At 37.2% G+C, this 21,350-nt stretch overlaps 1 protein-coding gene across 5 annotated transcripts in view; it reads left to right on the forward strand.

The window, feature by feature from the left end:
- The window catches only part of cux1b (cut-like homeobox 1b), an 84,976-nt gene extending 69,307 nt beyond the window's left edge, over nucleotides 1–15,669 (forward strand). For 4 of the 5 annotated variants that reach the window (XM_073862739.1, XM_073862736.1, XM_073862737.1 and 1 more), the window contains 3 exons: nucleotides 1,015–1,095; nucleotides 1,187–1,251; nucleotides 15,026–15,669. In XM_073862739.1, coding sequence (XP_073718840.1) covers nucleotides 1,015–1,095; nucleotides 1,187–1,251; nucleotides 15,026–15,077 — 198 coding nt within the window. In that variant the 3' untranslated portion in view covers nucleotides 15,078–15,669. Of the gene's footprint in view, nucleotides 1–1,014; nucleotides 1,096–1,186; nucleotides 1,256–15,025 lie in introns of those variants that run through there. The other variant, XM_073862738.1, reaches the window with a different exon arrangement.
- Nucleotides 15,670–21,350: the final 5,681 nt, after the last annotated feature.

Raw genomic sequence — 21,350 nt, forward strand, 5'->3', positions numbered from 1 at the left:
CACCTTGGCAGTAGCTGCTGTCTTGCCATTTAACATAACCCTAACCGCAAAAGATCACCAGTGTTCATGTTCATGACGCTATGAAACTAGTCAAAGATGCAAATGATGCCTGGGCCTGTTAATAACATACGTTCATGATGGTGCTGCCGTCATCATATTCGTCTGTGGTTTTGTCACCTCCTTATTAATCAACTTCACATAAATTACCAGATCATCTTCGTAAAGGCACAACACTGTATTTTATATTAGCTGTTGGGATCACAAAACAATAACACGTGTAGCTTGATGATTGTGTGAAGGAGCGAAGAATGATGGGAGCTCTTCACCTCAACTGCTGATGTAAATCAATCCAATCGGACTCAAATATTGTTCATGGATATTGAATGATGCAGCATTGTTCTTGTTATGTTGTAATGTAAGACAACAGATTGACTTGATAAAAACAATAAATTAAAACATAATTTTTTAATGAATTTTAAATATCTTTTCTAGCCTTACTTTATTTAATTACACTTTATTTTCGTCATGAATATAGCCTTAGAAGCTCGTACGGTCTTTAAAATAAATAAAGAAAAAACTGATAAAAACAATGACCACAAGAGTTGTGTATTAAAGACTGCAACTACTGTTGTCATGCTGTATGGTATTTTGAGCTAAAACTTCAAATATGTGAGTACAAAAATAAACCAAAGATTTATTTGACATCTTCTAAAAATGTCCTTGTAAAGTCTTGTAAAATGTCCCCTTTAAAAGGAAAAAGTATAATGCAACCATATTTAAGATATTTTAATGATAAAATCTTACATATTCTGTCTGGATGTTTTTTAACCTTAGCAAGAAACCAAAGTTGAGCTCATCCAATATCAAAAGCTGAACCTGGGTGTTTGCAACAGTGTTTAAATTCTCCAGTATCTCATGAAGTCCAAATCACCTTTACTCTCAAAACAAGAATAGTGTTGCTCTTTTTACTGTGTTGTTTGTGTATCTGTGCTCAATGTTTGTTGTCTGTTTTAGGGTCGCGTCATTCTGTCTAATAAGACTGCCAGAACGGTTGCTTTCTTCTACACACTGTTACTGCACTGCCTCATCTTCCTGGTGTGTCACGTCCCCTTTATAGCCACTATGAATCTTTTGTGCCCTGATGTTAAGTTTAAAGGGTTTTGACTTTTGTGTGTTTGTGTGTCAGGTGCTGTATAAAGCTGCTTGGAGTGAGAGTATCGGCCGAGACTGTGCTGCATTTTGTGCCAAGAAGTAAGTCGTTTAGCCCGGATTTATATGTTCCTAAAAAGTACCATTGTGCCGATAGACTATATATATATACAGTGGCAAGAAAAAGTATGTGAACCCCTAGGAATAAACTGGTTTTCTACTGTGATTTGCCATAAAATGTGATCTGATCCTCATCTAGGTCACAGCAATAGACAAACACAATGCACATAAGGTGACAACACACAAATAATTCTAGTTTCTTTCTTTCTGTCTTTTTTGAGAACCCCCATTAAACATTCATAGTGCTGGAAGAAAATGTAAGTGAACCCTTGGATTTAACAGCTTGTTGAGCCTCATTTGGCAGCAAATGGGTGATTCTCACGAAACCATTGAAACACCACGGCACTAATGATTTTAGCTTTAAAATGTGTAATATAGTAACATTAAAAAGCATCAGAATTAACACAATGCTGTGTTCTACCTTGCACAATGTGTGATTTCAACATAAGAATTTATAATTGTAAATTTTATCTCATTTTCTGCAGAAATTCTCATTACCGCAATGTGTCCGGCTGTGTTTGAACATGCGTTATGTTGTAATTTAATCAAATTAACATAAAAATATTAAGAAAAAAAAAGGATGTTTTGCTAGACTACTTTAGATGACAGAAAAAATATTTACTGAATATTCATGTATAATAATAATGAAGAAAAATTAGGAAAATGATGTGTCCATGCCTGATGTTCTCATCCTCCGCAACACTTTTTGAGAACAGTTTAAGCAAACATACAGAATTTTAATAAAGTTTGATTTTGAGTGACCAGTTACTTCAAGATGGCTACCAGGTAAGATCATTTTTTTACAGTTAATTTGAAATATTGTCTTGTCAGAATGCTTACACGACATTTTGATTATCATTACCGCAACAGATGCTTATTAAATGTTAATTTAAATAATAGAAGCATAATACTTTGATTTTAAATGCATGTGCAGAATCTCCAAATTATGTTCTTTCAGGTTTGTCATGTCATTTTGAAAATATGTCAGTGTTGATGTTTTCTGACTGTTGCGGTAATGAGATTTTTTAGGACTAATTTTTTTAATTATGTTACAAAAAGTGTTAAATGATAAGTAAAAGTTTTTAAATTAATGTTCCCATTTACTCCAGACTTTGTTTTTCAATGTCTGTTGGGAAAAAAAATAAATTTAAGCAATTTTTACATTTTCATGCTTGACATTTTTAAAACCAAGTTTTCGTGAGAATCACCCAAATACTTCAAGCAAGCGCTTTCAGTATTTCTGAATCAGACCTGCGCATCGTTCAGAAGCTATTTTTGGTCATTCCCCTTTACAAAACCGCTTTTACTCAGACACATTTGTAGGATGTCTGGTGTGAACCGCTCTCTTGAGGTCATTCCACAGGTTAAGGTCTGGGCTTTGACTAGGCCACTCCAAATGGCGCATTTTACCCTCGATGATGGCAAGTGGTCCAGGCCATGAGGTGGCAAAGCAAGCCCAAATCATGATGGTGCCTCCACCATACTTCACTGTTGGGATGATGTTTTGATGTTGGTAAGCTGTGCCCATTTTGAGTATTCTGCATGGTGTCTTAGGAGTCATCTTGGCTGTGCACCCACTTCTGGGAAGGGTAGCTACAGTGTTTAGCTGTCTCCATTTGTGGACGATTTGTCTAGGTGTAGACTGATGGAGGTCTAAACATTTGTATCCCTTTTCAGCCTTATGGAGTGCAACATCTCTTGATCAGATATCTTTATAAGAGCATGGTTCAGAAGAGCTTAAAATGTGTGAGTATCTTAACTCTTTCCCCACAATTGACGAGTTATCTCGTCAATCTGCAATACCACTATTATCCACCAGGTGGCGCTCTTCCGCAACTTATAAAAACCGGAAGTATTGCCCTAGGGCAAACAGCTGTATGTCCGTGTATGTTTTAAAGATCGCTCTGCATCTGAACTCTATCAAAAGTCCTTCAGAAAAATGGAATTATCTCAGCTTTTTGCTCAAAATTTGATGTTTTTGATGAAACTTACACATAGTGTACTTACACATTTGAGAGGTGATAAAAACAGAACACATGAAGGTAGGATGAAACAGATTTTTTTGTTTAAAAGCAGAGGGTCTGTTCTTTTATTTCATATATTGTATGTTTATATATTTAAAAAGGAGCATTTTCTGGAAGGCATTAAACTTTGTGAAAATCATAAAAAATGCGGGCGGGGAAAGAGTTAATATCAATCAAAGTTGCACTAAACCACACATTTAAACTCATTTTATTAATTGGACTCCAGTTTGTCAGCTTCTGACAAAATAAAAGCTTTCAATAAAGTAATTATTCTATAGGCTCACTTACATTTTCCTCCAGCACTGTGAATGTTTAATGGGTGTTTCCAAAAAAGACACAAGAAACTGGAATTATTTATGTCTTGTGAGCTTATGCACATCGTGTTTGTTTATTGTTGTGACCTAGATGAGGATCGGATAACATTTTATGGCAAATCACTGTAGAAAACCATATATATATATATATATATATATATATATATATATATATATATATATATATATATATATATATATATATATATATATATATATATATATATATATATATATATATATATATATATATATATATATACATATATATATATATATATATATATATATATACATATATATATATATATACATACATACATACATACATACATACATACATACATACATACATACATACATACATACATACATTATATATACATATATATATATATATATATATATATATATATATATATATATATATATATATATATATATATATATATACATATACATATATATATACATATATATATATATATATATATATATATATATATACATATATATATATATATATATATATATATATATATATATATATATACATATACATATACATATACATATATATATATATACATATATATATATATATACATATACATATACATATACAGTTGAAAGAAAAAGTATGTGAACCATTTGGGCTTACTTGGACTTCATAAATTGGTCATAAAAAGTGTTCTGATCTTCATCTAAGTCACAACAATAGAGAAACACAGTCTGCTTAAACTAATACCGCACAAACATTATACGTTTTCATGTTTTTATTGAACACAACATGTAAACATTCATAGTGCCGGGTGGAAAAGTATGTGAAACCCTAGGCTAATGACTTCTCCAAGAGCTAATTGGAGCCTGGAGTCAGTCAACCTGGGGTCCAGGTGGATGTGTTGATTAAAGCTGCCCTTTCCAATAAAAAACACACACCAGTTTTGAGTTTGCTGTTCTGAAGAAGCATTGTCTGATGTGAACCATGCCTCACACAAGAGAGCTCTCAGAAGACCTACGATCAAGAGTTGTTGACTTAAGTGGGGCTGGAGAGGGCTACAAAAGTATATCTAAAAGCCTTGATGTCCATGTGTCCGCGTTGGGACGGATTGTCTACGGATGGAGAGGGTTCAGCGCTGTTGCTGCGCTCCCTGGGTGTGGTTGTCCTGTAAAGATGACTGCAAGAGCACAGCGCAGAATGCTCAATGAGGTGAAGAAGAATCCTAGAGTGTCAGCTAAAGACTTACAGAAATCTCTGGCACATGCTAACATTTTTGTTGACAAATCTACAATAAGGAAAACATTAAACAAGAATGGACTTCATGGGAGGACACCACAGAGGAAACCACTGCTGTCCAAAAAAACATTGCAGCACGTTTGTAGTTTGCAAAAGAGCACCTGGATGTTCCACAGCACTACTGGCAAAACATTCTGTGGACAGATGAAACCAAAATTGAGTTGTTCGGAAAGAACACACAATGCTATGTGTGAAGAACAAAAGGCACAGCACACCAACATCAAAACCTCATCCCAACTGTGAAATATGGTGGAGGGGGCCTCATGGTTTGGGGCGGCTTTGCTGCCTCAGGCCCTCGATGGATTACTGTCATCGATAGAAAAATGAATTCCAAAGTTTATCAAGACATTTTGCAGGAAAACTTAAGACCATCTGTCCACCAACTGAAGCTTAACAGAGGATGGACGATGCAACAGGACAACGACCCAAAGCATAGAAGTAAATCAACAACAGAATGGCTTCAATAGAAGAAAATGCGCCTTCTGGAGTGGCCCGGTCGGAGTCCTGACCTCAACCCGATTGAGATGCTGTGGCATGACCTCAAGAGAGCGATTCACACCAGACATCCCAAGAATGTTGCTGTACTGAAACACTTTTGTAGGGAGGAGTGGTCCAAAATTTCTCCTGACCGTTGTGCAGGTCTGGGGCCTCATGTATAAAGCATGCGTATGCACAAAACAGGGCTGGAAACGTGCGACGCACAGTTTTATACATGAGGCCCCTGATCTGCAACTATAGGAAACGTTTGGTTGAGGTTATTGCTGCCAAAGGAGGGTCAACCAGTTATTAAACCCAAAGGTTCACATACTTATTCCACCATGCAAATACACATATACATATACATATACATATACACATATATATATATATATATATATATATATATATATATATATATATATATATATATATATATATACATATACATATACATATACATATACATATATATACATATATACATATATACACATATATATACATATATACACACATATATATATATATATATATATATATATATATATATATATTAGGGCTGTCAATAGATTAAAAAAATTAATCTAGATTAATCGCATGATTTCACGAGTTAACTGCGATTAATCGCAAATTAATCGCACATTTTTATCCATTCTAAATTTACCCTAATTTAACACTTTTCAGGTTTTTAATATTCTAATCATATATACATATATAGATGCTTTATGCAAATGTATGTTAACAACAGCCTGTTTACATTTTAACAAAATCACCAGCCATTGTTTTGTATATGAATTTTCCTTTCAGAAGATTTTTCTTTCTCCATTTTTGTTTGCTGCTGCATCATTTGTGACCTGTGCTGGCAAGTTGAGTCGGAATTAGCAAATTTAAAAAAAAAATAGTTGTTCATATTTTGACATTCTCTATTAAAACATAGAACAATGCATGATTTGTTGAAATATAACAAAATATGACAGAACTACACGTGTTTGAAGTTGAAAGAGTCAAATTACCACAAAAATTTTCACATCCATACATTATATTACCACATCAATACCTTAAAATCACTGGTAAAACTAATAGATTTAGCACACACAAAGCAAAAACATCATCAATGTATGTTCAACTTTTTTCCTTTTGTTTGATTGACATTGAGACAGACTGCTTAAAATCTAAGTGATCTAATATAATGTTACACATCAGATATTTTTACCCAACAGTTAACCAAACATTTACTTAAAACATAACAGATTATAGAGCCTACCTGCGTGAATTCTTATCAAAACAGATATTTGTAAAACTGTAATTTTGTGAAGATGTCTATATATCCGGGTCGCGCACTCGCGCGTCTGTGTGCACGCGCTTCAGATATCAGTCAGTCAGCGTGAGGGGATCGCATTTGAGTCTTGTCGCTCTTAATAACTCTTTAACATTAATCAGGTACCGAACTTTATCTCTCTTAATGACTATTTTAACATCAAGCAAGTCCTGCAGTCTATTTTCTAAGTCATGCACAAAAGCGAAACCAAAATGAATTGAGACGCATTTTGTATTAGATTAAGCATTAGGAGGACGGTAACGTTACACCTCTCAAACGTATAAATAAAGATCATATCAGATGTCCAACGAGCATTTAGAGCATTGGATTTGGTAGACGATTTGCTTAATGTTCTTATTTCTATGAAAACCTTTTACTCATTTAGAGAGAGTCACATTTGTCTGCGTCTCTGTTCATTCAACTATGGGCTGGACCAAGGGTCAAACAGAAATTGCGCTTTGCGTTAATCTCCGTTAATAAAATTAGTGGCGTTAAAATTAATTTGCGTTAACGCGTTATTAACGCGTTAATTTTGACAGCCCTAATATATATATATTAGGGGTGTCCATGGTTAACCGATTAACCGTTAAAAATTGTTTAAACAAGTGAAACATTTTGCTCGGTTAAGTGGCATCAATGGTGTGCATTGAATTTAGTTGTAATACATTTTTGCACCACCAGAGACCGCCAAAGCGCTCCCAGACATTTGTAATGTCCACAAGTAGTTTCAGTTTTCGTGGGAAAGCACTTAAAATCGAGAATGACAGGGCAAAATGCAAGTATTGCAATGCAGTGCTTATATACAGTCTTGTTCAAAATAATAGCAGTACAATGTGACTAACCAGAATAATCAAGGTTTTTAGTATATTTTTTATTGCTACGTGGCAAACAAGTTACCAGTAGGTTCAGTAGATTCTCAGAAAACAAATGAGACCCGGCATTCATGATGTGCGCACTCTTAGGGCTGTGCAATTGGGCAATTTAGTTAAATTAGTTGAAAGGGGTGTGTTCAAAAAAATAGCAGTGTGGCATTCAATCACTGAGGTCATCAATTTTGTGAAGAAACAGGTGTGAATCAGGTGGCCCCTATTTAAGGATGAAGCCAACACTTGTTGAACATGCATTTGAAAGCTTTCCCAGTCTGGAGTTACCTGTAAGTACTGTGACAGTTAGAAGACGTCTGTGTGAAGCTAATTTATTTTCAAGAATCCCCCACAAAGTCCCTCTGTTAAAAAAAGGCATGTGCAGAAGAGGTTACAATTTGCCAAAGAACACATCAACTGGCCTAAAGAGAAATGGAGGAACATTTTGTGGACTGATGGGAGTAAAATTGTTCTTTTTGGGTCCAAGGGCCACAGGCAGTTTGTGAGACGACTCCCAAACTCTGAATTCAAGCCATAGTACAAAGTGAAGACAGTGAAGCATGGAGGTGCAAGCATCATGATATGGGCATGTTTCTCCTACTATGGTGTTGGGCCTATTTATCGCATACCAGGGATCATGGATCAGTTTGCATATGTTAAAATACTTGAAGAGGTCATGTTGCCCTATGCTGAAGAGGACATGCCCTTGAAATGGTTGTTTCAACAAGACAATGACCCAAAACACACTAGTAAACGGGCAAAGTCTTGGTTCCAAACCAACAAAATTAATGTTATGGAGTGACCAGCCCAATCTCCAGACCTTAATCCAATTGAGAACTTGTGGGGTGATATCAAAAATGCTGTAAAACCAAGAAATGTGAATGAATTGTGGAATGTTGTTAAAGAATCATGGAGTGGAATAACAGCTGAGAGGTGCCACAAGTTGGTTGACTCCATGCCACACAGATGTCAAGCAGTTTTAAAAAACTGTGGTCATACAACTAAATATTAGTTTAGTGATTCACAGGATTGCTAAATCCCAGAAAAAAAATGTTTGTACAAAATAGTTTTGAGTTTGTACAGTCAAAGGTAGACACTGCTATTTTTTTGAGCACACCCCTTTCATCTAATTTCCCAATTGCACAGCCTTAAGAGCGTGCATATCATGAATGCTGGGTCTTGTTTGTTTTCTGAGAATCTACTGAACCTACTGGTAACTTGTTTGCCACGTAGCAATAAGAAATGTACTGGGGGCCTTGATTATTCTGGTTAGTCACATTGTGCTGCTATTATTTTGAACAAGACTGTACTTCATGTACAACCTAGGGTTGCTGCGGTGATAGAATTTTCCCACCGGTTAATGCATGCAGACGTGCGCATTTTACTTTCACTTTTGAATTACGCAATTGTTTAAAAGCAGCGCTTGCGTAAGCTGCATTAAATCGCTTATGAATTTGCGTGCAATGCAAGTGCAACAGCTGGTTTAATTAAGTGCTTGAGTCAATGTGCGCAGGTAATTCTCGCAGAACTTGCCAGTTCCAAGCAGTGCAACCGGCTCCTCCATAAAGCGCTGCTTGAATGGTGGGTTTATTATTTTTCTTGATAAAAAATAAAACAAAACTATCTCGCTTATATTAAACATCATATATGTGCATTATAACAGAAACGAGTAAGCACGCGGCTTCTGCTATCGTCTGGTCATTCAGCTCGCCTCACAAACTCTGAAAGAAATAAGTGAAATCTGACACCTGCTGCTCTGTGAAGTGACGCGCGTTCAGGTCCGCTGAATTCATGCAAGCAGACACATTCAGTTATAAGTGTTTGCTCTCTCTAACGAAGCTAAATGATTTAATTACAAGAAAATATCAAAACGACGGTGAAAGACGGTGTCGGGGTGGGCAAGTGATCTAACCGGTGAGAGGCTGGAGCACCGGTAATCACCGTTTCACAGACTTTCGCGACAAACCCAGCCAACACCCGGGCATCATAGACAGTCGGCCGCGGAACCTGCGAGTACCTTCGCCCAGCCTACCATCCCCGCGAACGCAAAAGTCAGTGACATACTTAAGCTGCTCTGTCCTTACCACTGCGTTTTATTTCTATAAATTAATTTAGTTTTAAATGTGGTCCAACCAGTTATTAAAGGTGTTAAAAATTAATAACTACCCCTTTCTCGTGTGTCTGTATCTCTGGGTTGCCTTGCGCATAATATGGTTAACCGAGTATTAACCGCTAAGGGTGTCGGTTAACGGTTAATTAAAAACTTGAAAACGTGCAGCCCTAATATATATACATACACAACTAAGAAAAATCCCAAATTCAGTATCTTAGAAAATTTGAATATTACTTAAGACCAATACAAAGAAAGTATTTTTTAGAAATCTTGGGCAACTGAAAAGTATGAACTTGAAAAGTATGAGCATGTTATCACTCAATACTTAGTTGGGGGTCCTTTTGCCTGAATTACTGCAGCAATGTGGTGTGGCATGGAGTCAATCAGTCTGTGGCACCACTCAGGTTGCTCTGATAGTGGCCTTCAGCTCTTCTGCATTTTTGGGTCTGGCATATCACTTCAACGCTTCACAATACCCCATAGATTTTTTATGGGGTTAAGGTCAGGCGAGTTTGCTGGCCAATTAAGAACAGAGATACCCTGGTCCTAGAAGCTTTGACACTGTGTGCAGGTGCCAAGTCCTGTTGGAAAATTAAAATTGCATCTCCATAAAGTTGGTCAGCACCAGCAGGAAGCATGAAGTGCTCTAAAACTTCCTGATATACGGCTGCGTTGACCTTGGACCTCAGAAAACACAGTGGACCAACACCAGCAGATGATATGGCACCCCAAACCATCACTGACTGTGGAAACTTTATACTCAAACAATGTGGATTGTGTGCCTCTCCTCTCTTCCTCCAGACTCTGGGACCCTGATTTCCAAAGGAAATGAACAATTTACTTTCATCAGAGAACATAACTTTGGACCACTCAGCATCAGAAGCGTCTCGCGTCTGGACTGCTGCTGTCTGTTGTTCAAGAGTGGCTTGACAGAAGAAATGCGACAGCTAAAACCCACGTCTTGCATACGTCTGTGCGTAGTGATTCTTGAAGCACTGACTCCAGCTGCAGTCCACTCTTTTTGAATCTGCCCCACATTTTTTTAAGGGTTTTGTTTCACAATCCTCTCCAGGGTGTGGTTATCCCTATTGCTTTTCCCTATCACTTTTCCCTATCACTTTTTTCTACCACATCTTTTCCTTCCCTTCGTCTCTATCAATGAGCTTGGACACAGATCTCTCTGAACAGCCAGTCTCTTTTGCAATTACCTTTTGTGTTTTGCCCTCCTTGTGCAAGGTGTCAATGGTCGTCTTTTGGACAATTGTCAAGTCAGCAGTCTTCACCATTAATGTGTAGCCTACAGAACTAGACTGAGAGACCATTTAAAGGCCTTTGCAGGTTTTCTGAGTTAATTAGCTGATTAGAGTGTGGCACAGGGTGTCTTCAAAATTTAACCTTTTCACAATCATCTAATTTTCTGAGATACTGAATTTGGGATTCAGTTGTCAGTTATAATGATCAAAATTAAAATAAATAAACATTTGAAATACATCAGTCTGTGTGTAATGAATGAATATAATATGCAAGTTTCACTTTTTGAATGAAATAAGTGAAATAAATCAACTTTTTGATGATATTCTAATTATCAATATCAATATGTGTGTGTGTGTGTGTGTGTGTGTGTGTGTGTGTGTGTGTGTGTGTGTGTGTGTGTGTGTGTGTGTGTGTGTGTGTGTGTTATAATTGAATAGCTGTATAAAGAGTAAGTATGACCAGTGTTGGGCAGTAGCGTCGTTACAATTTGCAAAGCTACTAGCAGTGCTGGGCAGTAGCTTCACTACAAGTAGCGAAGCTAGTAGTTTAACTACATTTTTCAGTAGCTTGGCGGTAGCTTAGCTACTGAAAAGCTATTTGATTTAGAAAGCAGCTAAGATCTTTTTTTGACCAAGTAGTGAGGTAGCTTCCACACAAGCTACAATTTTCCAAACATTTCTGAAGTCGTCCTGAATTTGAGAATAAGTGTGTCATTTCAATCGACACAGGACGTCGTTTGTTCCGTATTTAGTTGTGCAGCCTTCTTCATACAAAACATTACCACTCGCATTCTGTAAAGACTCGTGCTCTACCTCTGACTGGGTTATGTCACCGAGCCAAGCTAATATAAAAACATGTAATAAATATTACAATTGAAACTATAAATAGAATGTGCTTTGGCGGGCACCTCACAGACTCTGTGCAGGCTACCTGCGGGCCCACGTTGGAGACCCTTCAGGGCAAGGTGTTTTTGAATAAAGGCAGCTCAAACATGCATTTAATTCTGGGAGTAGGATAAGTCCAGCAAACAGCCCCAAAATGTGAAGTACCTAGGCCTACATTATGCTTGTATTGCCTATAATTACCAAAATGATAAATTGAAACTGAATAAATAATTACATAATAAAACTGGTTAAAAATAAATAACTAGCTTGGATGTAGCAAGCTACTATTGATGTAGCTTAGCTTGCTACATTTCCCAGGGGGGTAGCTTCAGTGTAGTGAAGCTTCATTTAATGTGAAGTAACTGGTAGCTTAGAAAAACTACATTTTCCAAGTACCTTGCCCAGCACTGGCTACTAGTTTAACTACATTTTTTCAGTAGCTTGGTGGTAGCTTCACTGCTTTCTAAATCAAATAGCTTTTCAGTAGCAAAGCTCTTTTTTGACCAAGTAGTGCGGTAGCATCCACCCAAGTTACAAATTCCCAAACATTTCTGAATTTGAAAATAAGCTCGTCCTGTTTTGAATCAATATGCAATGCCGTTTATCCCATATTTTTGAGTTGTGCCGCATTCATTCATTACCACCCGCAATCAGTGAAGACATGTGCTACTCTACCTCTGATTGGGTAAAGCTCACTGCAATCATCAGTTGGATGATGTTTCAGAGCTGAAACGAAGCTAATGCAAAAGTACTGACAAGATTAAATAATTTGTTGTCGAGTACTGTCTGAGGCACTCGCTGGTTTGTCAGATGTACGACAGCAATCACATCATGCATCGGAGCAACATTACTACAATACTTTTATAGAAATTAGAGCACTGTCTCATAATTCAAGCATCTCCCGAGGTACAGTTTAATAACACTTTCTCATTTTTACATCAGTAATTTTCCTTTATTTTACATTACATTTCAAATGCTGCCTATTTGTTTAGAAATAATGTTAAAATGTAAATGAATCACTTTTTTTAAAAGTGAGATGTAGCTGTATCAAACACTACGCATTAATTGAAGAGTTAAGAGATATTTTTATCAATGACTTAATAACATCTAGGGGCTGTTTCCAGGACAAGGTTTGGATTAATCCAGGACTAGGCCTTGGTTACATTAGGTAATTTAAGTGGTTTTTACAAACAAACCTTACAGAAAACAATACTGGTGTTCATCTGATTTTTAAGATATGTCAGTTCAAGATGTTTTTAAATAAAGGCAGCTCAAACATCAACATTCTGGAAGTAGGATAAGACCTGTCAAAACTATAATTTAATTGCCTATGTAGCAGAGCGGTGCTAGAGAGAGAACATGAGCCCAAGATTTTAAGGAACTCCGACTACGCCACCCCGGGAATTGCACCCGGGGAAATCTCAAATTACCCAAAATGATGGGTGAAGGACACAGGTTCGGTCCCTTAAAATAAAGTAGGCAGGAGGCGTGGGTATAATGCAAAATGTTACAGGATTTTATTGATACAAATATTTAAAACCCTAGATTAAAAGACACACCAAGTACTCATACTCATTCAAAAAGAAGAGGAAGGCACAATATTAATTATAACAAAAATGTAGAATCAACAAATAAAGACAAGAGAATGTTACCAGCAGGGCTGAGGCTCCCAACGGCAGAGGACAGTGTTTAGTTCGAGCAGAGCACACAACCACACACACTAAAGTGCACTCAAACCACACTACGAAACACACAAGATGTTACACAGCACACGATGAAAAGCACCACCACCAGTAGGAATTCCTGTCACCCGTGGAACCCCAGCTCCTGCGGTAAACCAAAAATAAAGGTTAAAGACACTAAAGAACATAAATTATAAACACATTTAATGGATGGTTTAACTACTTCTCACATGCATGTTCTCACAACTCCTCTATAGTGACCATTAATACGATACACAAACAGCAGAGACAATAAAACATTAGGAGGGTTAATTACACATACCACTCCCCTCTGTCACAGTGTATTATTCGGTCCGATAGGCCATAGACACAAGGGCACGTTACAAATACGAGGAGTCACGTGCAGCAAACAAATTATAAATACAAAATAACAAACTTAAAAGAATGAAAGAAACACATAAGGTTAATACATCACACAGGGGAACCACCGAGCTCATACAGAGCATCATTTAATCTTTAAAACATAAAATGTTCATGTTAAGTGGAGTACTACGGTGCGTTGTAAAAAGATCGACCAGACGCCAGCAGCACACTTTAATAATGACGACCCATCCACACAGCAAGCTAAATGGCAGCGCTAAAACAGCGCGAAGACGTAAATGGCAGACCTAATCACGGCCCGGAACGAGAGGGAGAATCCTAAAACGGACACAGATGGAAACATTACTAACCCACATTACCACTTTCGCTTAAAGGAATAGTCTATCCATTTTCCATATTAAACTATGTTATTACCTTAACTAAGAAGAGTTGATACATACCTCTATTATCTTAGTGCGTGCACGTAAGCGCTAGGGCACGCTGCAACACTTCGATAGCATTTAGCTTAGCCCCATTCATTCAATGGTAACAAACAGAGATAACGTTTTTCCTATTTAAGGCGCTTTTCTTAGCGGATTTAAAAAAGGAACTATATTTTATGGCGGAATAGCACTTTTGGGAGTACTTTGACTCGGCGCAGTAACATCCTCCCTCTCCCATTATTAGAGGGAGAGGGGGAGTGGATTTTTCAGGCGAGTCGAAGTGCTCCCGAAGGTGCTATTAAGCTATAAAGTTTAGTTTAAATTGCAGGTTATGCACTTACCGTTTCTTACGCCAGGCACAACACCTTACGAACAACGGCATACAGCTGTCATAGCAGCCGCCAGTGCCCTGGTATACAGGGAGTCACATACAGTACACCGTATTAGAGTAGAGGGACACAATCAGTCACACAGTCAATCATTCTCTTTCACTAAAGCCAAAGATGCAAGTCATCTTTTAGTAAAGTGTGATGATCTTCTGTCTGTAACTCACATTACATTATATCAATAGTCAAATAAGCTCATGATTTTGTGTGAGTGTGTTCACTACTCACTGGGATGAGTTAAAAGCACAGGTCACTTTATGAGTATTTACCGTCTGACTCACTTGTTACATATAGACTTTGTGTTTGTGTGATTTCCATCTACCTCTTTTTCACCTCAGGTACTCCGATCACCTGCACCGCTTTCATGAGGATGGAGACATGTGGCAGTAAATAAACCTTCAGTAGCAGAGAGATTCACATCACTCACATCAGCATCATTCTGCCAATCATTAAGTCCAAAAAGCTTTATTTAGGAACAAACTTTTAGTTTGTTAATGATAATAATTTAGTGCTTCTTTCTATTGATTTATCAGTACTGGGACTTGCTCATTTTTGCTCATATATTGACTATATACTGGGTTATATGTATTTATTTTACAGGAATTTTTAAAGGTTTAATGTTATTGACAATATTTACTCTCTCTGGCATTGTTCTGATTTTGTCACAGTTTTAAACTTTATCATCTCATTACAACCATTATTGTTCTTTTCTGCTCCTTCTATGAACAATAATTTATAAATATTATTCTAAGACCTAAATAAAAGTGAGAGATCAGAGGTTGATCTTTAACTTTGTGTTAAACTCTAGATGTAAATATCTTCTAGATCATCGAATGAGAAAGTTAAACATACCATCATGACAAAATTATTATAAATGTATTTTTCATACTGTTTATTTAGCGGAGTCACATTATATAGACACTATAAAAAGATACAAAAAAAATCCTTCCTGGGTTGTTGCATTAAAATTTTGGTGAAGTTTTATGGCTTGTTTCTTTATGCATTTTCCTCTCTTTTGTGCAGTTGTAGATAATACACCAACACTTTCAGCAGTTCTCAAGAATGTGTTAAATGAAGTATGATGTGCAGTAAGGGAATGTAAATGTTATTCTACATCAAAAGATTACAAAGTGGAACTGTTTCTGAGCAATGCACAGGACAGTAAAGAAATCCTCTCAGATGACAGTCCTTTAGAGAAACTATATGCAAGTGGTTAAATAAGTTTACTTCAATTACATTATTCTTATTTATACCACAGGTCTGTTGAATGCTGCATTCTGATTGGCTGAGAAATGTTCTATGGGTGTTGATTATTTTTCTGTAAACCGCACACCTAACTTTTCAAATGTCTTAAAATAGGCACCAGAGCAATGTTTGTGGTAACCGTGGTATAAGCGGAATAATTGACTCCGGTCCTTTGAATTATTTGAAAATAATGCTTTTAATTTCTTATAATTCAATGGCCCGTCGTCAATTATTCCTTACATAACTGATAACTGACTACAACAATATCAGCAGTAGTCCACATTAACTGAAAGTCCTGCATCTGCTGTGAGTCTGCACAGAAAAGTGTAGTAAAGAAGATAAAGATATGTGAAAATATGTGTAAAAAAACATATTTGATTATTGGCATTTTTGTCACAGGAAAGGGACAGAGTAACATGTTTGTAGACAACGTTTTAAAGATAGAACAGATAGAAATTACTAAACGAAAACTTAGTAATTGAAAATCTAAAGACAAAACTAAAATAGGAGATTAGTTTATTCAAATGAAAATTATTTCACACTGAGTCTTTATTGTACATAACATCTATTAGTGCTGGGTATGATTGATTGCTGCTTTTATTAAGGAAAATTCAAACAAATTTAAAATTAATGTGATCAGCATTTTTGTCTTCTCATTCGTTTAAGAATAATAATCAAAACACCTGTTACACAAAAATCAGTTGCACAAGTACAGAAAAGGAATATTTGTTGTATTATATATTTTTTTAAATAACATCGCTAAAAGATTTAATTAATCTATCCTTTTTTTTATTACGTGTTGAATTTGAAAAGCTCTTTATATTAATCATGCATCTTACGCAGATTGCGCTCGTATAATGGAGAATACACGACTGCGTCACACTTTCCATATCACATCCGCTTAAAAAGGTACAAACTAATCTTGTTTACATGAAATAAGCCTGCTCCCGAGCAGGTTTGAGCTTACGGACCGGTTGCTATGACAGAAACTCTAGGATGAGCTTTGAAGAACCAAACGAACCAAGATCATGCCAAATCGTCAACAATCAAATCCAGCTAACTGAGTTAGTGACGTACGAAGAACGGGCCCTAGGTCTCAGCTCTCAGCCCTAAATTATTTAATGCCTGGCTCACACTACAGGATTTTTAAAATCCTGGCAGATTTTGAAATCTGGTTGCAGCACACACATAAAGAGAATCTTGTCAGATATTCTTCTCTCAAATCTTAAACATGCTCACACTACAGGAATTAAAAACCCTAGTTCATCACACACTACAGGATATTATTAGGATTATCTTGCCAGAGCAAGCACTCCACTTCACCTCAGGAGAAGAGTATATAAAGGAATGAAGATTATGACACATTTATTATGATTTCTTTTTAAATATTTACAAAGTAGCAGCTTTCTTTTTGAAACCTAGGCGATTTCTCCTCCTCAGCTCTTGTTTATGAGGCAACAATCATGATATGTTTTAAGGATGTGTTATGCAGACAGTGTTTGAATGCATACTGTAGATGTGTGCACAATCTAGCACCAACTCAAGTCTAATCCTTATGCAAGATTTATTTAAATTTAAATACATCTATTTAAAAACATATTTTTAATATAATTGGCTAGCCTATATATCATTATTTTTTGCACATTTAAGAGTTATTATAAGTGATCTAGGCTATTTTGCTCTGTTTTCCTGTTCCTTCTTAACAGGAATATTATTGTAGGCTAAGCGTTAAATGACTGATACTTGGTTAAACTTGTTTTTGCACTGTTGTTTGCATAATTCCACTGTATATATACTCTGCGGTGATATTGTTTTGTAGCTATATACTATGTGGATTCTATTTTTGTTGTTTATTCTTCTGAGGCTGCTGGTCTTTGAGAGCTTATAAACAAATTTTATGATAGTTTTATAATGACAGTGAAGTTTCTATTCTATTCTATTTTATTTTGCAGTGTAGGGTCTAGTGTTTAATTCAGTATTTACATTACCAATGGTTTTGGACAAATTCTCAAGTGTGCGGTATTTCAGCAATCAGCGCTGCACTTGGGTGAGGTTCAATCTGATTATTTATATTTCGAACAACTAATTGCGTGTTATATCATAATGTTTGTTAGTACATATCCTGCATGCCGGTGAACACTGAACAGCAATACTTTTATGGTTATATGGTCATACAGATAAAAACTTTGTGCGTCTGTAAAGTAATATTTAAAACATGATGCGCTTTCTGCCGGCTGCCCCATCGGGTTCTGTGCGTTTGTGGAGCGCGTCACAAAAAAAGAATTGAAAATCGTCACATCATTTTAAATTCATTTTGTTAATAAGCTTATTTAAGTGCAACTTATTTCGTGTATGCCTATTTATTTTAAATAAATTTCCTCTATACACATAATAGCTGCAGGTGCGTGATGTGACTGACCATCATCATGTTCTGTTGTTTTTAGGATATTTTAGATAATGTTTATGACAACGTGAATCAAGCAAGGAATTAATTTCTATATTTTAAATAGTCTGTCTGCCCCAACGAGCTGCAGTTGTGGCGGAATGAGTCCGGCTGCGCTGTCTACCCGTACAGCAGCTTGATTCGCGGTCCCGAAAGCTGTCAATCATCTCCGTCTCTCAATGATTATTGTGAAAGTATGACGTAAAAATCCTAAATATCAAACATGTTTGATAAGATCGGGGCGGCCCCGATTTGCTTGAGAGCATATCGGAAGGTGTAAGTTTAGATTTTTAAACGTCTCACATTACAGGATAATCTGGGCCGAACTTCGGAGCCGATCAAGGTCCATTGCCCGATTTTCCCTCAGATTCTCGGGAGGGAAAAATCGGGGTAAATTCGGCCCGATTATCCTGTGGTGTGAGCCAGGCATAAGAGAGCTGGAGAGGTCTCTTGACCTGTAGTCGGGGAGCCAACGTCTCAACAGCTCAATACAATGGGTTGGGCCTGACATGGTCTGCCGTGCTTTTTGTTTGTGTTTTTTCTGTTAACTTTGACCTCAAGAACCAATAATTGGAGGGTCTGCTCTGCCGGAAATATCGCGAAAATAATTTGTGGCAATTTTAGTGTACATACCCTGTATTTTTATCAGAATATTGTGAAAAATTATTTTTTTCCTCAAATTCTCAGTGGGTTGGGTAAACTGTCAATAAATGCATTCCAGATACACAGAACACATGTGCTGACAACATCCACTGAAAAAATAACTCTTAAAACACATTTCTGCATAATTTTGCATCAATTTAATGCAAAAAAGTAGGCGTTTTTTCACTTTTTTTCCAATATTTTCATCTTTACTTCATTGGCAATCAACTATTCACCCAAGTTATGATATCAGTCAATATGCCATTCTTTTCACCAAACAGTATACTCATTACACAGAAAAAAATTATAAAAATCCAACCAAAATCAATGGATCTGTGATGATTTCACTACTAGTTGGCCATCAACAGGCTCAAAACCTTAATAGAATTAAGGCTACTTTCAAAAATCCGAAAGACATACTGGATAACATGATTGTTAATGTCCACATTATTAAACATCATGGTCTAGGGATCTTTGTAATTTCAACTTAACCCTGTTCTCCCAATGGAAATGTGTCACACAATAAATATAATACAGCAAAATGACTTTAATTATTTTATTGCCTCAGATGACAACTATTACAACTTTAAAGAGATACTTCACCCATTTGCATTAAGCTTTGTAGCTTTAGAAACCCAATCATGTTTTTGAATGGTCATGCATCATTTTCAGTTTTCCCTGAGACGGGAGAAATACAGATTTCAGTGTTGCACTTCCTTCTTTCAATGATGTAAAAATCGTCATTTTGCGTCATTGAAAGAAGAAATTGCTATATCTTTGTCGAGAGTGTAAGACTACAAACCCTCTGTCGTTATTTTTCCGGGGGGGGGGGGGGTATGGGTGGGGCCCACTCATGCTACAGACCTATTACAGATTAGAGGGTGGGACTTACGGAAATTAATGATACAGCTGCCATGTTTTTGGAATCTAAGCTAACAGATGCTGTGGAGCCAGGCTTGATGTTTTCCAACAATGGTGGAAGGTTATCAATATGATATGGAAGAGGGTGATTTCGAGGCTGTCTTTATGAATCACAATACAGGGAAGAGCAGGTGAGGCAGATGGAGGAACAGGAGGTAGAAGACCGAGGTAGAAAACCTGCCTGTAGAAGGTAGAAGACGAGGTAGAAGACCCGTCTGTCGCGGGCGAGGGGCCTGGACTGGCTCGAGCTGGGATGGACGGGTTGTGTCAGGAATCAGGACACAGAGAACCCAAATGCAGACACGGATAGGGACAAAATAATATTTTATTGAACAAAACTGAAAACAAAACCCACGAGGGGGCAAACAAACAGGGCAAACACTAAACTACACAGAACTACACTAAACATAACATATAAACAAAACACTAAACTTAAACTAGAACACACTACACTTAATTTAAACAGAAACACAAACACTGACTGCCAACGTAGTAATACAGACGAACCCGCACTGGACAACAAACACAAGGACTCTTAAATAGGGAGAAAGTTAATTACAAACACCTGGAAATAATCACAAGTAAGGGATTGGGGAAAAAGTGACGAGACCCGGGAAATGCGTGGTCAGAATAAATCAATACTAAAACCACGCATCTCCCACATAAAACATTGTACTGTCAGAACCCTGCCATGATGACTAGATCTAAATAGAAACAAGGATCTGGCAGGATTCTGACAGGTTGTGCCTGTGCTCTTGCTGTGCGCCTGCGGACGCGGAGGTGGGGTCCGTCTGCTGCAGAGGGTTTCGGGGATGCCGGTTTCTTCTGGATGGGGTTTCTGCGTCGGATGAGGATGTGGACGTTTGTGTGCTGAACCACCCAAGCTTCGCACCGCATATGGACAGCAGCGTTCTGGATACATATTTTAGAATACCAAAGGTCAACTGGAAGTGACAGCCAAAGCCTGCGGGGACAGACAGACGTCTGACTATGGGGTAGATGTTTCTATTTTGTTTGGGGGTGGCTTGCGGAGCTGTGCATTGTGGGAGTTGTTGTCTTCCGTGCGGGTGTGCCCTGGAGTCGCTTTCTGTCTTTTTTCGGTCGGATAGGCACCACATTTTAAATGTATGTTACATTTTTACTACAAATATGACCCACTTTCAATAAAGATTAATGTTTCCATGGGTGAAATGTCCCTTTAACGGAAAAAAATAACATAACTTATTAACTAGATGCAGGTCCATGTGAGGTGGGATAAACAGAAGGGTGGAACACTGCAGATACTGCTCTGGGGACAGACCTTCACCCTCACCACCTGGGGAGACAGCAGGCAAGAATTTGAGGGTTGTACAGCAGCGTGATGGGGGATGCAACCCCCTCTCTCTCAATCCTTAAACATCCCCATTGTAGAG

Source organism: Misgurnus anguillicaudatus, chromosome 24, assembly GCF_027580225.2.
Source record: "Misgurnus anguillicaudatus chromosome 24, ASM2758022v2, whole genome shotgun sequence".
Taxonomy (NCBI): domain Eukaryota; kingdom Metazoa; phylum Chordata; class Actinopteri; order Cypriniformes; family Cobitidae; genus Misgurnus; species Misgurnus anguillicaudatus.